Source organism: Mytilus californianus, unplaced genomic scaffold (genome assembly GCF_021869535.1).
Source record: "Mytilus californianus isolate M0D057914Y unplaced genomic scaffold, xbMytCali1.0.p SCAF_4, whole genome shotgun sequence".
Lineage (NCBI taxonomy): Eukaryota > Metazoa > Mollusca > Bivalvia > Mytilida > Mytilidae > Mytilus > Mytilus californianus.
In genome coordinates this window covers 59,489,396-59,510,144 of record NW_026262690.1, presented here as the reverse complement: position 1 = coordinate 59,510,144, position 20,749 = coordinate 59,489,396, and the positions used below count along the sequence as shown (strand labels likewise).

The 20,749-nt window shown below is 31.5% G+C and overlaps 1 protein-coding gene across 6 annotated transcripts in view; it reads left to right on the top strand.

Moving 5' to 3' along the window:
- Nucleotides 1-20,749, top strand: part of LOC127738290 (neurexin-1-like) — a 90,623-nt gene that overhangs the window by 35,731 nt on the left and 34,143 nt on the right. For 5 of the 6 annotated variants that reach the window (XM_052249483.1, XM_052249480.1, XM_052249482.1 and 2 more), the window contains exons 4-7: nucleotides 5,103-5,258; nucleotides 6,843-7,003; nucleotides 12,645-12,671; nucleotides 18,531-18,683. In XM_052249483.1, coding sequence (XP_052105443.1) covers nucleotides 5,103-5,258; nucleotides 6,843-7,003; nucleotides 12,645-12,671; nucleotides 18,531-18,683 — 497 coding nt within the window. The remainder of the gene's footprint in view (nucleotides 1-5,102; nucleotides 5,259-6,842; nucleotides 7,004-12,644; nucleotides 12,672-18,530; nucleotides 18,684-20,749) is intronic. The other variant, XM_052249481.1, reaches the window with a different exon arrangement.

Sequence of the window (20,749 nt, the reverse complement as noted above, 5' to 3'; positions counted from 1 at the left end):
GTCCATACGTCAGTCGGGCAAATCATATTCCACACTTTTTTTCTTCATGCTTGAAGATATTGATTTGATATTTAGTGTATTGTTTTATCATGACAAGTTACAGATCAAGTTCAAATTTTGTTCCGGTCTGATGATTTTGTGCAGAGTTATGGTCCTTGGACTTAGAAAATTCACTCAAATAATCAGTTTTCCACACTTTTTTTTGTCATTCTTGAAGATATTGATATATAATTTTATCATGACAAGTTACAGTTCAAGTTTGAATTTTGTACCGGTCTGATGATTTTGTGCAGAGTTATGGTCCTTGGACTTAGAAATTCACTTAAATAATCAGTTTTTAACACTTTTTTTCGTCATGCTTGAATATATTGACTTGATATTTGTAATATAGTTTACACCATGGCAAGTTAAAGATCAAGTTAGAATTTTGTTCCAATACAATGAATTTTTAGTAGGGGACTATGTATTGCCATGCAATATTCACAGAATGCTTGTTAATTTTTCACCTCTTGGAGTTAAATCATGTGTTGTTGTTCATCAGCAACAGAAATTTATGTCCATGATGTTGGAATCTCTGTCTTGATGTTCAAAAAAAAAAAGCCCTTCATTTGAATGTACCTTATATTATATTTTTTTTTCGGCTTCTGACTTGTACACTACTTTAAGAGAAATACTGATACTTTGTGTGATTTTTTTCCTTCCACCTGACAATGTATGTGGAACAATTTTAACACTTCACAACAATGATCCATATGCTTAATTCATTTCAGGTAATAGTTTTTCAACTACCTGAAGTGTTAATTTGATCCAAGGTTATGTGGGGTATACATCAATGAGACAGCAACCCAGTAACAAAAAAGACAACAACAAAATTATGGGTCACACCATACATTCTTCAGTCAACTGTAGGCAGATGTAAGCTAAACATAAACTATTTCTTAAAAAGAAACTTTAACTGGGTGATTACATTAATTATTGTCCTTCCCTTTGCCTATATCACACCACCTCTGCTCTGTAATGATAGTATTACAGCTTTGAGGCCTGAGTAGGCATTATCAGCAACGTCACAATGTGTGAGGAGAAGTTATTAGCGTCATCACATTGTATATTGAGACGTTTTCAAGCTTGACAAATATAAATCTGTCTTATGTCTTTTTGATCGAGTTAAGCCATTTCAATTGGTATTTTATAGTGTGTCTTTTTATGTTGTAATGTTACACTACTGTTTCAGGTTAGTGTGAAGGTTGGCGCCTGTTAAAACGTTTAAACCCACTGCATTTGTATGCGCCTGAAGTCAGGAGCCTGTAGTTCAGTGGTTATCGTTTGTTGGTGTGGTTCATAAGTGTTTCTCGTTTCTTGTTTTTTATATATATTAGACCATTGGTTTTCCTGTTTGAATTGTTTTACACATTTTGGGGCCCTTTATAGCTTGCTGTTCAGTGTGAGCCAAGGCTCTGTGTTGAAGGCCTTACTTTGACCTATAATTGTTTACTTTTTACACATTGTGACTTGGATGGAGAGTTGTCTCATTGGCACTCATACCACATCTTCTTATTTATATTAGGGAGGGGAAAAAGACCAGTAATAGAACAAGAAACAGATTATTTGGTTTTCTACATATAGATATTGAAAAATATCAGCCAGTTGACACAAGTTGAAGCTTTTTGATTCGTTCGCTGCGCTCACTTGCCAAAAAGGTTGACATTGTGGCTCATGGCTGATATTTTACGATATCAGTGTCGAAAACCTGACAATCTATACATATTTTGGTCATATTAGCATTAAATCATGTCAGCACTCAGTCCTAATGAATTAAAAGCAGCTTTATTGACAAACTATATTAGTTAATTAGTTTGTAAAAATTTTTGATACAAGCTTTTTCTACTGTAAATTTTGTTTTTAGATGAACAATTCCATTTATTAGCATGTAGAATAGTTTTTAAACTACATTTCTTGCTTAGTTTGTATGTCGTTTTAAAAAGTTTGTAAATCTGATCTGACAGGCCATTCAACAGTTATTTACTCAATCAATCTTTAAATAGCATATCTAGACCTTGCAGCAATGTCAGGAATTATACCTACGTACCATTATTGTGATTACTACTAATTTAACAGGCCCTTTGAAAAGGGGGGCTAATTGCTGACCTAGAGTTTAGATAGTGCCTTGTAGGCTATGTCTATATTGATGTTTCAGTAACACAGCAACTCAGCAACCACATAAGGAAACCAGAAATCAAATCAGATTCTTATTCAAATTTTTATGAGAAGAGGCTTTGATTTTGGCATGATAAAAGCCACTTATTCTATTAATTCTGACCAAGAAAATGACAATATACTAAATGGTTTTATGGCTTACAATCAAATCTAGCTAATAATTCTTTTGGTCATGTAAATCTACATTAAAATCATTTTCCCCGCTGTTTGACAAAGCAGTGGACATTTATGGAAATAGGTATGAAAAATATAAAAACTTTAATGCGTGTTTTTTTTCCACTTCAATTGAGAAAAAAAAATCAGCTCAGTAGAGTTTATTTAGGAGTGAATGCCATTATAGTAAATTCCCATAAAAATCAGCCAGTCAATTTCATAGTATTGAAAAGGAGTTGATGAAGCTCACAAATCATAGTTTGAATAGAAATTGATTCCAAACCCCAATATTGGTATTAAGTCAACAGAGCCAACTTGTTATTTAATCACCTTTTATGCAAGGCGAAGTTAGCTCACCAGGCAAGACTGTTTGCACTTTGCATACACAACAATAGATATTCAATCAAAATTTTCTGCTTATTGAAAATTGTTTGATTGAAGATGATGGGTGATTAACTGTAATTTGGACTATATAGGTTTCATGATTTTTTCCTGTAAAATCAATGCATTTTATAAATTACAAAATTCTAGTGGTAAATGGAGAGAATTAGTAGTAAAATTTGACATTCAGGTTTAAATGTAATTGGGATAAGCTCTCACATGAATACATTTCGAATTAGAAGTGAAGAATTTTTTCTGCATTTATGCTATTCATCAACAGACTTCAACAAAAATTAGAAAAAAGAAAAAAAAACAATGTTAAAGGTTATGTATTGACTGAGTAACACTGAGAAAAAAGGGATGTACTTCTCACTTCTTACATAATTTCTATTGATTATAGCTTCTCAAAATTTGCAGTTATCATCACAAATCAGACAAAAGTGTTGTATTTCAAAGAAAGGTAAATTTAATAATTGAAAGAAAATACTTTCCTGAAAGCCACTGAAATTGGAACCTTGCATTTTATTGATTGCAATATTATTTACAATGATTTGATATGCAGAAATTTAACTTGCTATAATTTATTAAAAATTTGTATGAAAATTATATTGCAGATTAATATAGAAAAGCAACCAATTTAGGTTCTATTTCTGTAGGCATCTATAATTTTATGAAATCTATGTTTTTAGAACTAGTAGGGCAGCATCTGAATATCCAAATAGATACAAGCAGGGTTTAAACTTCCAGAGATAAAATCAATTATAATAAGAGTTTCTAAAAAAGTCTTTTACTGTTTAAGTGCTGTAAAAGAATTATTTCGATTTAGAAAATTCCTTCCTTGTAATTTTGTTTAGAAATGATATGTTATTGCTGTAAACATTTCTGTTTTAATGCTATTAGAGATCATCAGTTTCGTTGTGCTGTGGACATGAATTTCATTTGATGGTTTGAGTGAAGAATAACATGTAAATTACAATTTTGCAGTGTGACTCTGTCATGATATTCTGATTATTTTGTCCTATTTATGATTACTCTACAATGATCTAGACTAAATGAATGTACTGAAGTTATGAAGCTGGGGACACCATTTTAATTTCATATCATTTTTCAAGAAATCACCATTTAAACTGGAAAGATATACATTTTATGACACCTTTTATATGCATTTCTGTACATTTATAGATGTATTTCACAACTTTTGAACTGATTGCATCCCTAGAAGTAGAAATTATTTCTTACAATCATTTTATATGTATTTAAATGTAAATCATACAAAATTTTATAAAAATCTGAAAAAAAAACCAATTATATTTTGCTTTTAGTCACTTATTGGACACAGAAATAGACCTAGTCATTAAAATGTTCTAGAATGTAGACAGATTTTATAAGAAGATTGTAGCTTTGATATGTGATATATCAGTGTTATGATACTAAAGGTATCAGATGCTCCCCTAATTGAAAACATAACCAAATGTACTCAATTAGATATGAATATGTAGGTAATTGTGCAATAAAAGTTTTGTTTACTATATCAGAGTATGACATTTCAAATCACATTGTGGACCTAAATACAAATAATTAGACAAATCAATTGAAGCACAAAATGTAGGTCATTGTGACTCAAATATTCCAGGCTTATCTTTCACCTTACATTTTTACTGTAGTGGGAGAATTATCACAATATGTTGATTCTATGGAAGATTATATCCTACACATGAAATTTATCCAGAGTCACTCAAGTATACTTTATATTGGCAAAAGATTGATATGCATCATTGGGTTTCTCAGTATTAAACCTCAAAGAAAAATTAACTAAATCTAATAGATGGAGATTGGTTGCAAATTTTAGAATATGCCCCTTTGACTTTCATGACAGTTATAATAATGATTGGTGTTGAAGTGACACTTGCCTTGGGAACTCTCAGATAATGCTACCTGATTCGAGGAGTGTCACATGAACCATACAATCTAATTTCAACAGCTAACATATTTTTAAAAGCTCTAAAAATCAAGAATTAAATTGACCTTTGAAAGAAATTGATTGAACACATGTATGGTTTTTGCTGTTTATTAAAAATCCAGAACATGCATGTTTACATGTGTGAGGGGGGGTAGGAGGGGTCCTGATCCCAAAATCCCGGGCTTAAAAACATGGAATCCCGATGTCCCGAATTTAAAAAAATAAATCCGACATCCCGAAATTTCGAAAAAGAATTCCCGGATCCCGAAAGGATCAATCCCGAAATCCCGAGCTTAAAAACACCCGATCCCGGAGTCCCGATAAAGGTCCTACCCCCCTCATGTGTTTGATAGAAAAGTTCAATATCTGATAAATATTATGTTTTTCTTTTCAGAAAAAACTCCAACAGAAGTAACTTTGCTTGGAACACAGTACCTCATGTATAATTTTGTGAAAGATAACAACACTGATGATGGTCTACAGAGCAACGAAGATGAGATTGATCTTTATTTCCGTACTCAGCAACCTGATGGATTACTATTTTTTATAGGTAAGAAGCTTTATATGTGTGTAAGAATAGCTTATATTAATCAACAACAATACAGAGGATTTTCTCTGTTGTTGTAATCCCCTGTTTTCGTTTGATAAAAGTCTGATCAGGTTCGTTGCAGTACAAAGAGCCTACTTATGGTGAACAAAATAGATACAGCTCAAATTATAAAGCTAGTTCTATTTTATTGATTTTTAAGCAGGTTTCTATAAATTATTTGTCATGAATTATTTGGAAACAATTTTCAATGTACATAAATCTTCCTCAAAGCATTAATGTCAATAAAAAGATACAGTATTTTATATTGTTTTATAATTTGCATGTTGATTTTATTTGAATCTTGATTTTATAAGAGATTCTTCTCTGTGAAATACTATCTGTTGAAATGTAGAGTAATTAAGTTAATGGAAACCTTTATAAAATATGTCATTTATTGTTATATTGTTTGACGTTAATTAACTTTGAAAGATATCAGTCAGATTTATTGCTCTGAAACTATTTTCTTCCAATAAAACACACTGTTACAGTTAATTTTTTTTAAATCTGCATGTCCAATACAGTTTTATAAATGCGTAAAATTGAAGTACAGATTTGAATTAGTTCTAAGAATCTTTGTTTAATTGTATTTACCCTTATCCTCCTCTCTGGAAGACTTTTACAGAACAAGGATAAGGTAAAAAAGACTATAATCCCAAATTTACAAAGTTCTATAAATCTATCAAATTACATTCTTTAGATGTTTATATAACATTAGTCAATTAGATATCAGTAACAAAAACAATTAATTTTGACTTTGATATCTGCTTAAGACTTTCAAACTTCTAGCAGTTGAGGAAAGTTGCCAAAACTGCTTTATTTTGTGGTCTTCCAGTTAATATTTAGATATGAACAACAGCCTTACCTCAAAAGATACTTTGCCACAAGATTTCATATACAAAATTATTGATATGGATTAAATATCTTTTTTAAGTACAGCTGTTCTCATATTAATTTCACAAGCAGACAACCTTAACTACATAAGGGCATACACCACAAGCACAGGGACACATTCCTATGCATACACCACAAGCACATAAATATGCAGTGGTGACTGTGGTAACTATTTTTATGAAGTTTAATATTTTTAGATTTTTAGAGGAGCTTGATAATCCATATTATGTATAAAGATGAATTATGGTCAAAATATTTTTGCAATACCTGAAGAATTTGTTCTCAATAATTTTCAAAAAGAGAGGTGAAAGCTACCAAAGGGACATTTGAACTCATAAGTCAAAAATGAACTGACAATGCCATGGCATAAAAAAACACAACATAGAAAACTAAAGACTGAGCAACAAAAACCCAACCAAAAGAACCACGGTGACGTCAGGTGCTCTGGAGAGGTAAGCAGATCCTGCTCCACATATGGCTCATATTATTTTAAAATAGCATTTCAACAAGTATGCTCTTTTAATTGGTATGGAAGCTATAAGTTTTGTTAATGTTAGCAAAGAAGAAAAATTATTTTTCTGGTGTAATACATTACAGTTTACATTTTTGTTGATTGCATCAAAATAAGTCAGACTTGTATTGTCATTTGTTTAGGTGATAAGACAGACCATATCATCATCACTCTAAGAAATGGAGGTGTGTTTGTCCGAGTCAACTTAGGATCTGGCCCATGGGAAGAACTTTTGCCAGCCAATGGCTACAGATTTGATGATAACCAGTGGCACCATCTAGTGGTTAAAAGAAAATCGAGAGAGGTAACGAAAAAATGAGTACACTTTTAGTCTTAAAGATGCACATTTTATTACCTCACTTTAAAGTATTCATAGTGCTCATTCCAAATATACCAGTATAGTAATAGCTAGAATCTTTTGTAATGAAAAAAATAGTCTACAGAATTACATACTGTGGCTTTAGTTTTCCATATACCAAATGTAATCAAATGTAATCATTGTTTTCATATACTTTTAAGTAAACTGTTCAAAAACAAATACTTGATGGAATTAACTGTTAAATAGCTTCATGCATGTCTGGTTAAAAAGATTAAACTGTACTTCTTTCTGTGATAAAACTCTTAACAGTCAACTTAAAATTTGATACACCTAAGTTAAAACATCAATTGAGGAATTTTCCTAAACTTATATTCTACATGTCATTAAGGCATAAAGTGACTTTTCCATGACTGCATTGATCACTGGTGTTAAACTGATAATCGTAATTGGAATTCCGACGATCCCAATATGGCGACGGCAGAAATAGGTAAAATCTTTTCGGTCATTTTTCTCAAATGTAGCCCATTGTTGTCAAGAGTTACTCAGCTGCAAGGTTTTTCTATACCATTACATCATATTTGAATCGTAATGGTGCACTATAATTGCCTAAGCGCTTAGAAAATTGCCGTCGAAAAATTCGGGATGATAATTGTAACTCTCAAAAATGATAATCGTAATTTCGGTATTAATAAATAAAAAGATAATCGTAACTGGATAGTGTTTGATTGGTATTGACACGAAATACGTCTACATAAAAGCATATGATGAAAATATGGTGATGAATTAATCACGAAAACGTTCCCACATCTTATGACATTTCTTTTTGTGCATATATGATTAACAGTTCAAATGTAAACAGCTACATACTAGTATATATCATAAAATTGGAAGGGGGACTACTTCTATAAATTTGTAAATGGGGAAACACGAACTATGTTAAAATACTGAAAACTCCAGGAACTAAGACCGTCACAAAATATGGGAGAAAATTTAAAAAAATGTCATCATGATCTCTTCATGTTTAGAGTTAAAAAGAAATATTGTTTGGTATTCTATTTAAATACGGACTTGAAAACAAATGTCACACCTTTTTGAATGTGCAAAAAGTTGTATAGCCCATAAATACTATAAAAATGCTTAGCTACTTCATGACCGTCACTGACATTTCGATATCTCAGAAAATAACTATAAATTTTAACAACACCAATTTAGTTTGGCATTCTAATAATATGACATCCTTTAAACGTTTAAAGATAATATAAGAGTAGAGAAAAGTTGGAATGCTTTGTTTGTTATGGAGTTAAGCACATGGTGACGTGGAGTTCATTGGCAAACATGGATTTGTGTTCTTTAATAGTTTGGCCAAAAGCCAGAAGATCAAGAAATCAAATTGATGTGGCCTTAATTTACCTTACAAGCTATATTTATTCAAAGAATGACTGCAACTTAAGAAATCATAAATACTTGGTATATGAAAAATATGCTGCATACATATGCATGGAAGTTATTGTAGAGAAAAAATATTAAAGGTAACAAAGAACATTTTTGTACTTGCATAATTACCATATACTTAATACTTTTCTATCAAATGAAAACAAAAATTAGCCTTTCATAATTGTCATGCATTTTTCTGAAGCTCAAAATATTTGATTGATTATCTATTAAAGTCTTTGTAATTAAACCAGTTTCGACCGTGATGATCTACATATTATGCCTTCTGAGGACCAATACACATATATTTCCATTCTCAATTTGATAATATATATTTGTGGTTTTTTTTTCAGTCCTTCAAATACTTCGCAAGACTATACGCGCCATTTAGTTAAGGCTAATAAAAACAATAAACACAAGTAACAATAAACACAAGTAACAATAAACATGGAACAATAAACACAAGTAACAATAAACACAAGGAACAATAAACACAAGTAACAATAAACACAAGGAACAATTAACACAAGGAACAATAAACACAAGTAACAATAAACAATAGTAACAATAAACTGGTAACTATTCTAGATCCTTTACCATCCACCCTGTTTAAAAAAACGTCCTAAAATACATAGGTATTTAATCAAAATACTTGAATTTAATTTTTAAAATCATATGAAATATCAGTGTAAAACAGAACAAAAGTGAATTCACTTGAAAAATATGAACGGCTATTTTAACCGGGATACATTTCACTCCAAAATTCAACTATATGTATTTCTATTGAAATATAAGGAAAAGGGCAAAATGAAAACTCATATCCACCAATCAAAGTATCAACTGTTAAATCCAATAATGCAGCTAAGTAACTGATGGAAAATTTTGTTCATTTCTCGCAGAAATTTAGTATAAATGTTCAGTTTATAGCACCCCACCCCCCACCCCTATTTCCCTTTTACATTGTGGACCCATCCCCGAATATAAACAACAGGGAACTCTAAACTGACAGCAATCTTATGATAAATGAGGTCTGTATAAGGCACGGGGGAAGGGGTGGTGTCACTTCTGGCGTGCTGCTGAAATTAAAAAAAAATATCCCCTTTCATATATTGCCGTAGACCAAAAATCTGATCCATGTTATAACTTATATATTTATATAGGAAGTAACCCACAGCCACCCCGGTGGTATAGGGAATGTTGAGATAGGGGAGGTTAACCTGCCCTTTTTATTGATTTAAAAGTTGATTGGATATATGCAATATTTGAGGCAAAACATATGGCATATTGAAATGTGGTATACAGGACTTTCATTTGAAAGGATTGCACTTTTGGGATATGGGATAATGCTAATACCCCCCCCTTTTCCCCACTTCCAAAAAAAACCCTAAACTTGAAAACAACATTGAAACTTTGAAAGAATTTAAATTATCTATTTACCACAATAACTGCCTCGACAGCTGCTTCATTTTCCATATCTTTAACAGGTACATGTATATATTAAAAGGTTATGCATATTGTTGTCAGTTATAAATCGAGATATATATACATGTAGATAAATTTGTCCTAAATATTAACCTGTAAGTTGCTTCATTATTTTTTATTTTGCACGTTAATGTCATCGTTTAACTGGACATTGCCATTTTTACACACAAAATACCATTGACAAGCTGGAAGACACATTTATTATTTTCAGTTACTATTATCCCATAAAGAAATTACGATTATCAAACAAGAAAAATGCCATCGAATTACGATTATCATCCCGAATTTTTCGACGGCAATTTTCTAAGCGCTTTGACAATTATAGTGCACCGTTACGATTCAAATATGATGTAATGGTATAGAAAAACCTTGCAGCTGAGTAACTCTTGACAACAACGGGCTAAATTTGAGAAAAATGACTGAAACAATTTTACCTATTTCTGCCGTCGCTATATTGGGATTGTCGTAATTCCAGTTACGATTATCAGTTTAACACCAGTGATTGATTTCCTCCCTAGTCACTGTGACAAGCATTCCTGAGAGATTGATGGATAGATGTTTGGTTGCTTAATGTCCAGTGGCAAATAAAATGCACTTTCAGGATGAGAACATGTTAGAGCAATATGGTAATGAACCCTGCTTTGTACTGAGCTGGATTTATTGTGCTAGTTCACAAGGTAACAGTCTGCAGGAAAACATGTCACTCTACCCGGACACATTATTTTGACTCCGAGTCTGAGTGCCAAATTGATGAGTCCCATAGTGAAACACAAGATTTCTATGCTCTGTTAGCAGTTGCTACCTTGTCTTTGATCCTTCTGTACAAATTGAGAGAAAAAGGGACAATAAGATGGTAAATAAATTGGTCTCATACAAATTACTAGCAACTATGAATTATTTTAGCACTACTTTCAAATAATGACTTAGTGGTGGATTACCCCATGTGTATAGGAAAAGAGAAAAATGATACTTACTGATGGAACTGACAGAATAAACATTATCACCTTAAGATTTCATAAGTAAATTAATAAAGAGAAATAAATCTAATGGATTTAGGATGTTATGATAACTTTGTCAATTATATCGTCTAGAATCAGAAATCTAGACGTCCTTTTAATTGGACTGTATCTACTTTATAAGTGCAAGACCCCAAAATTAATAATATTGTCTGCAGGAAATTAATTCTCTCTAAATTCTGTCAGAGAAAATTAATATCCTCCAGAAGAAAATCAACATAAAAGGTGAAAAATATTGGCATATTAGTAACAGATATGCTTTATTATTGTAGTGAAATGAAATTTAATATTTGATATGATCTATTTGTTTAAGACATAATTCATGCCATGCTCTATGCTCATTTTAACATAGGTAGGCATCATATTTGTCAATATCTTTATACCAAGCGTTAGCGAAATGTAAAATGTTGACAAACATATGCCTACCATGTTAAAATGATCATAGAGCAACTGTTCATTCATTTCCTGTTTGAGATAAACATTGGTCATTTGGAGTCAGCACTGTAAAACATTGTTATCTGCAAGCTTTATTATTTATTATTATTCTTTATACTTAATTTAATAGATTATATGATGTAATAATTACAAGTATTTTAAACCACATATTATACCAGTACTTTAGCATCAGTAATGTAAAGTGGATAATTTTTTGAGGTTTTTATTTTTGCTATTTTCGCAATTGTGATAAAATTGCTAAAACATCATCTCATGTAATTGCAATCTTTTAATTAAGATCAGAATCAAAGACAAGGAAGACTTGAAAATAAACCTGACTAACAGGTTAATTGGCCATTAAAACTCTGCGAAAGTCAACCACTTTGTAGTAACTCTTTTAATAATGAGATGACTTAATGTTGAATGTTTACTAGAAGTGAAAATTTCTGAAGAACAAGGTATATTATAGTTACTGCTATAGATGGAGAGAAATACTTAGTCAAGTCACATTTACATAAAGTTGTTGGAAATACCAGCTGGTATAGTAAAAGGTGAAGGAAATATTACAATTGTGATTCAAGTCAATGAAAAATAATAATGCCTTCCTGAAGTTTGTTGTACTGTATGGTGCCATATCCTTATAAGCTGGGTTGCTTAAAACATTTACCCACTAGGCATTAACCTTGGTGATATATCAAGGAACTGGTTCTGTGTAAAGCCCTGGAACTCACTATATATATTTTTGATGAAACTTGACAATAAAATTGGTATCACTGATTTAAAAGATAAAAATTTGGGAAAACATAGATATCAAATTTAGCTATTAGCATGTAATATAAAAGAAAAAATCTGTCTTGAAATTTTACGTTTTATATTGAACTTTTATTAAAGGATTGGTCCCCATTAAAAAAATCCAATAAATATATGATAAAGCCTTTATTTTAAGGATGGTTCTAAGGTTATTGTCCTGTACTTATTTCTGATCAAAATGATGTAGTTGATAACTTTGTTTAAATATATCAAAATACAAAAATATAGAGGAAAAGAAAGTTATGTAAGAAATGTGTAAAATAGAATGGAAGTAATATGTGTATGCAGATGTGAAAAGTGATTTCAGCAGTTTTTTATCCTAAATATTGCTTGCATGTTCAAATTATGGGCACCTCTTATTGCAATTGCTAAATATTGCACATATTTAATTTGAAACCACAGTAGTATTGTATAGTTGCATCATGTTTGAGTTTTTACTTTTTTGCCATCAGCTCACTACAGGGAATGCTAAAGCGGTAGTAAGTAAGCATGTCCCCCAACACTGCACGCTTTGTCTTATGTTTGTGTAATCCTGCATGGTCATTACCCAAATAACTTGTGTTTCATGTGATTGTCAATTCAAACTGTAGGCAAAGTGTCACTAACTGTGACAGAAGTTATAGTCTTTTTTTCTGAATCAGTGAATTGAGTTGTGATAATGCCATTAACAGAACTAATAATTATCAGAAAGAAGGCTGTAATTTTATTGGACCTATATATAATTAGATGAAAACAGAGTAAAAAGTCTGTTAAATGGGGATAAACAAGAGAAAATCTATATAACCTTAGTAACTTGAGAACATAATTTTGAACAGGTAATTATGCTATGAATCCAATTATTATTTTTATTTTCCTTTTTTATCATTTTCTCTTGATATTATACCCTAGCTGTTTTATTGAAGTTTGTCACAAACTAAATTGAATTCTGCTCATTTTTGTCTTTCTTTTTTCTGCTACTTCATAAAATTATAATAAGATAAATCCCTTGTCTTATTGAGTTGATTATAAACTTCCATCTTAAAAAAATATGGAGACAGCAGAGCCTATGTAATTCTGAAACATTTATAAACAAAAGATAAATAACTGTTACTGTTATGCTATATCAGAACAAATCTTGTCTTAAACACATTTTTGCCAGTACTGATATCTTGGACACATTGGCAAACACTGTAAAATATACCAAACAGAATATGAATCTTTTTTAATTTTCAGTTACAATTAGTATTGTGTTATACAAGGACAATGCTAAAAAGCATTTAAAAGTATAATGAACATTTAGAATACAAGTGTCAGATAAGTATGGCTCACTACAATGTTTTTCATGCAGAATGGTTATTTCTAGTAGTTGCTTTTAGATTTAATTGTTTTATCCATTAGTGTTGGCACCTATACTTGTCACTGTACACTTCAACAGTATTTCTGGTCAGGCTGAAATTAAATCACATTATTTACTCCTTGTGTGGAAAAAATAAGATGTAATGAGGCAAAAGTCGGTGATTTCAAATCTCAACAGGAAACTTGTTCTGATGCTGTGCTCATACAATATGGATGTTTTCTGATATAGAATGGACATTATAATTAGCCTCAGTTGTTCAGATTACAATCAGAAACACTCCTGATATCTTTGAGCTATGGATAAATTTAATTAGTTTTTACTTACATTTAAGGAAAAAAGAGAATAGATTTTAGCTGACTTAATAACTTCATGCAAAATCAAGGATAGTAAAAAAATATAAGGTTTATTTATTTTTTAAGGAATTCACATGGTTATCTATCTTAATTAAGACCATTGTCTTATTGTACATTGGTTTGAATTATTAAATCTAAGTGTGTTTCTTTCCTGTTTTACTCCCATTGATCTAAACAAGTGTATGCTAGTAGAGATGACATAGTCTTGCATAGTTAATAACAGTGATCTGCAACCATTGCATGTTAGTTGTCTTGTACACTGTGTCAGAAGTATTGTAGAAATGTTTGTTCCTTATGACTCGTCAGGATCCTGTAACTGATATGACCATTGTTTAGGGTAGCCTTCCACAAAACATTCATCACCTTTACTTATTTTAAATTATAGCATAAGGGTCCTTTGATGCTTTTTAAAATGAACCTTGAGTAATATACAGTTATTACTGTTCTTTATTGATATTTAAGAACTTTAATATAACAATGAATATTTTTTGGCAGTGTACTCTTTCCATTTGAAAGCAAAATACTTGTGTTTTCCAGGGGTTTTATTTTTGACAAAATGAACACACTAATGTAAGGTAGAAATACACTAGTTCATTTCATGCACTTGAAATTCTAATGAATGAAAGAACACAAAATAGAGGCGTTAATTTTCTTAAATAATTTGTGAATATCACAAATAAACGGAGCACAATGGAGTAATAAAACTTAATGTTGTGATTAGCATTGACTATGCAAAAAAAATAGCAAAAGTAAAAGACATAACACACTCCTTTTATTAATTTCGGTACAACGTTCTATTTGCAATTGTGCTAAGCTCCACATACTCACATGAATATATTACTGGTATTGACTATTAAGAACAGCTGAAGTGACTATCAGGCAATATCAAAATTGATCATACATAGCAAAATCTGCATCAGTAACCTGCTATATCAAATTGACTCACCAATAACAGAAAGAATACCCAGGAGCAATTATATTGACCTAGGATTGATACAGCAGGTGTTATACACATTTTTGCATGTACTGTTTCCTTTATCATATCCAGTGGCCTAGCTTGCCCTAAATAAAAGGTACTGTACCCCTCTGCCTTTTCTCTGCTCCTTGATGGCCTATGCATTTTTGTTTTCTGAAAATAAATAGATATCTTTTTAATGCAAATAAAATTATTTTACTACTGAAAAAGCTTTATACAACCCTAAAATACTAAAAATCAAGCAAAAATACATTAATTCATTTAATTTTTTAACTTTTATCTATAAACATGATCAACTTGTTGCTTCTACGACAAGAAACCATCTTGAAACTGCCCTCTGCCCTTATCCTAGCTAGAACACTAGCATATAAATATTGAATAGCGATAAATAGCGATAATGCAAGTGACTTGGATCAAGGTATATATATGATGTAAAAGAGACGCAAAAGATACCAAAGGGACATTCAAACTCATAAGTTGAAAATAAACTGATAAAAACGTCATGGCTAAAAAAGAAAAAGACCAACAGACAAACCGACAAACAACATAGAAAACTAAAGACTGAGTAACACGAACCGCACCAAAAATTGGGGTAATCTCATGTGCTCCGGAAGGGTAAGCAGATCCTTCTCCACATGTGACACCTGTTGTGTTGCTCATGTTAGTACAAACCCTGTAATAAGTCTAATTTGGTAGGTCACATTAGGGGAAAAGGGGACTGGATTGTAGTTACAACAATTGGAACATATCTGCTCTCATCTGTGAAATGGATATTCCATAACGGTCAACCAACTTGTGATGATGTAACAATCATCTTTATCATACATTCAAAACCATAGTCCAGCTAAGTAAATATATGATTACGGGTATGTTATACTGTAAATTCAGAAATTGTTGTGTCCATTTATTATTGCGAATTTTTAAGAAAGGACAAAAATGTGAGATTAATTATTGCCATTGCGGGAAAATCTGAAGGCAGATATATATGTATCAAATATCAGAATGCGAGTTCTTATTATTGCGATACTCGCCCAGTCGCATAATTCCCATTAATAAATACAATGCAATAATTTCTGAATTTACAGTACTCAAGAAGAAAGCATTAGTTTGTATGGATATTTTTACATTTTACAATGATTACTATCAAGAAAAGGAAAACAGGTCTTTCATTTTTCAGCATTAAGATTGATGAGTTATATAGTATTAGAACAGTACCATGGGGGAAAACAAACAGTAATTTATCTATGTCTGACAATTATTTAATTGATTTAAAAGATCATTTTCTCTATTTCTATCAAGCATTGTCTTTATCTGTCAGATGTACAAAAATCAATTAGGAAAGTATACTTTGTCCTGTTTAAAGCTGTTATATCACCACATTTAATCCACTCAAAATACAACTTTTTACAGGGGAATCGAGATATTTGACACATTTCAAATTTAGGTTATTTAGGAGATTTACAGACTTATAGAGCAATTGGAACTTTCAGTGCTGGTGACAAATTTTCAAACACTTCAATTCTATTTACTAAAATTGTCAGTTAAAACTATAGAAGTGTTATGAAAAATTGTTATACAGTGGGCCATTGATGCTGTAATCTGGGTCTAATGTGAATCAGATCAGCAACTACTTTCCTTGACCAGAAAACCCCTTGCATTTAATCCATATCAAATCATAGTATTAAAATAACTATAGTAATAAGTATAACTTTTTACACTTCTGCACAATTTCTACCAACATTTACCTTTACAAAACTGAAAGACTTTGTGTTTGTGGCAATAGGAGATACAGCTTCATTTTGATGTTTCAGTTGTTGCTTTTTTGTGTTAAGTTTGGAAGAAACATATAGAGGTACAAATTAAATTCTTAATTGTTTTATTTTACTTTTTTGTCTCGCCTTGATGGAGTCAAAAAGCGAGACATAGGTATGCTGTTTCCAGCGTCAGCGACGGCAGTATTGGCCTCAACAATGTATTAGTTTGTGATTAGGTCTAGTTCATGGTGAACCACTAATGGTAGGTCAATGATATTTGGTATGCAGTTGTATTAGCATTGGCACATCTCATTACCTTGGAGATTATTTGGCCCCGCCCCCTCAGTCAAGGTCTATTGACCCTGAAACTTTTCATAGTTTACATGTATTAGTTTGTGATTAGGTCAATTTATGGGAAACCACTAGTGGTAGGTCAATGATATTTAGTATGCAGTTGTATAAGCATTGGCACATCTCATTACCATGAGGTTTATTTGGCCCTGCCCCCTCAGTCAAGGTCTATTGACTTTGAAACTTTTCATAGTTTACATGTATTAGTTTGTGGTTAGGTCAATTTATGGGGAACCACTAGTGGTAGGTCAATAATATTTGGTATGTAGTTGTATAAGCATTAGCATATCTCATTTCCATGGAGATTATATGGCTCCGCCCCCTTAGTCATGGTCTATAGACTTTGAAAATTTTGCTAAGTTAACATGTATTAGTTTGTGATCAGGTCAGTTCAAGGGGAACCATTAGTGGTAGGCCAATGTTAATTGGTGTTCAGTTGTATAAGCATTAGCACATCTTATTTCCATGGAGAATATTTGGCCCCGCCCCCTCAGTCATGGTCTATTTACTTTGAAACTTTTGCTTAGTATTCATGTATTAGTTTGTGATTAGATCAGTTTAAGATGAACTGTTAATGTTAAGTCAATGATATTTGGTATGCAAATTTATTGGCATTTGCAAGTATCGTTTCCATGGAGATTATATAGCCCCACCCCTGATCATGGTTCATTGACTTTTAAACTTTTACATAGTTTACAAGTTAATGTTTGTGTTTAGGTTTGTTTAAAGGGAACGACTTATAATAAGTCAATGGTATTTGGTATGCAGTTGTATTAGCATTGGCACATCTCATTCCATGGAGATTGTTTAGCCATGTACCTTCAGTCATGGTTCATCGACTTCGACAAAAAGGCGAGACATATCTCTGTGATAACAGTTTATGGAGAAAGGTGTGCCTAGTAATACAATGTGGGCTGTTGCTCATTGTTTGAGACTTGACAGTGAATGTAAGATGTTCACTTCCTTAGCAAATGGCTTTTGGTTGGTTTTGCTTGTGTCATCAGCATGTGATTTAGATGAATAAGAGCATTAAAAGTTAATCTTTGACCCAGCTTTAGAAGGCTTAAACTTGAAGCATATATAAGACAAAACACTGAAGGGTATTGTGATAAAATAACAATTACAGTGGATTCATTATTATATATTCGCTGGGTACCAAGTTTCATGGATATCATGGGTAAAAATGAACCACAAATTTAAATGTTCAACATAGTATAAATTTCTCTTAGGCTTGTATTTAAACTTTGGAAAAACCATAAAATAATCAAATTTTCCTCAATCCACAAAATTTAGTACCCACAAAAATTAATGAATCTACTCTAACAATTTTTTGAATGATTTTGTAACTTGACCATTAGTTAGAAGAACGGTTTGTTTATGAATATCTTCTGCAGTAAAAACAGTGGACTTAATGAATTCAGAAGAAGTAAAGAATAGGATAAATACTCTATGATTTACAAAAAAAACTGTCAGTATGCAAGATGGAAAGACAAGAACATTTTTTTCTTGGCTGATTTGTTAATAATTCAACATTTAACTTTGTCATAAAGTTTTATTCTTTATTTCAGATCCATGTAGAGGTAGATGGTTCACATAGACTAGACGGGACTACTTTAGGGTCATATGTCATGTTGCATATCATTACATTGTATGTTGGTGGAGGTCCTAGTCCACTTTACAAAAACAGGCCTACACACAATTTTAAAGGATGTCTAAAAAAGGTAAAGTTTCAAATTGTTTGTCATAAGAGGCAGTGAAAAGTAAAGTATTATTTGGTCATACATCTTTGTTTTAACTGTGATTGTTTAATTCCAACATGCCTTGAATGTTGATTGTTTTAAGGCTTAGAAAAATCTCAATTTAAAAAAAAAAGATAACTTGTTTTTTGCTTCATGTTATTAAGTTTTGAACTTTTGATTTCTCCCTAACTTGTTTTTTGCTTCATGTTGTTATGTAATGGACTTTTGATTTCTCCCTATGGGGTGGAAAATTTGTTGAAGAAAGAGATATTGACATTAGACAAATCCACCTTTTGAGCTATAAGGAGAATAACACTAGATTAGAGACAAAAGGTCAGAACATTACTAATTCCCACAAGGAAAGCTTGTACTTTTAATAAATGTAAATGTAATCAGAGTACCATTGTACTTTGCTATTGTCTTTCACATCATTATCCTGGATTTGAATTTTTTGTGTTCTGCTTCTATTTTTAAGTTTCCAAGTTTGTCTGTACTTTTATGGATTAACTTAGAAAATAAGCAACCACACAGGCAGACAAAATAGATAGGTAGACAAGTGAGCATCAGGTGTTTATATGAAAATTGGATTTTAAAGGTGATTGAATCCTTGACTGGGTATTTACCACTGTTTGAAATTTCATTCTGCTTGTGGATTTTTGATTTTATCTGTGAATGTTAGTCATTATTAAAACATTAGAAATTATTTTATTGACTGACTGCATTTTTTAATCAAGATGAAATGAAACCACAGATTCCAATTAAACAGCATGCAGTTCTAATTATTTTGAAATATGAAAATTAAAAAGTAGTACTCTTCAAAAGAAGAAAAGCGTTATGAGTTTTGTGACTAATGCATATTAAATAAATTACATAATATTTTCTTTCAAATTAGATATAAAAGAAAAAAGCTCTTCAAAAGTAAATTATTCTCGAATAAGTTGCCTTTTCTCACAATTTTTTTAAAGCCATGCCCTACGATTTTGTCATCATGATAAACATTTAGGAATGTTGTTCATCCCTGTGGGCGAACAGCCATTTGCATTTAAGTTTCTAATGAGAATACTGCCTATGAAATTTGTTAATGAAGCATTCTTTCATTTGTTTTTTAACTATTTGTAACAAAGTGAAACATGTACAACATGAGGAATGGTGATAAGAATAGACATGTCACAAGGGAATATTTTCCTTAGAAAACAACTAATGCAAGACTGGATCTTCAAAAAGTTTTAATCAAATGTCATGGCACATTGATCAATTCATTATATGCAGTAATTCTTCAAATAAATGAACAAATAATGAACTAATGAAAACATAGCATGAAAAACACTTTGAATTAACACATTAAAATATTATTTCCTTTTTTAAATCAGTGTTTGCTTGATACTTATTAGGTACTTTATATTTTTCTTGTGGGGGCCTCTGTGGCTAAATTGTCCAACTCCTGTATCACTAGCTTGTTAACACTGAAGTTGTGAGTTCAAAGCCCGTACGTGGCAGGTGTATTTTGACTCCAATCTTAATTGACTAGGATTGTCAGTTTTTCTATTGAGAGTAGTGGTTATCTCTGGGCACTATGGTTTCTTCTCCCAACAAAAACCTGCAACGAAATAGCCAATAGTGCTGAAAGTGGCATTAAACACCAATCAATCAATCAATCAATATTTTATCTTGTAAGTCGTCCTAAGTATACACACTTTATACAAACTAGAGGTTCTACCCTCCACTTTTTCTGTTGAAATAGGTTTTAATCAAGTCACAAATATGTTGATCATTTGTTGCTTTGGTTGATTAGGTAAAATGTTTCATATTTTCCTCAATGGTAGATTACATTTGGTTTTTGTTGCTACTACAAAATGTATCTTTTACACACTGAATCACTAACAGATCAAATAAATGAATAATATTTGATGAACATTCTAATTGGCAATACAAAGAATGTTCTTGAAAAGTATCAGATGTAGGTAAGAGGGAAAATTATATGATCACAGTTCATTAGAAGTGTCGCTTACAAAAACTCTGCCAGAGTGGACTTCTTAATGCATTAATAT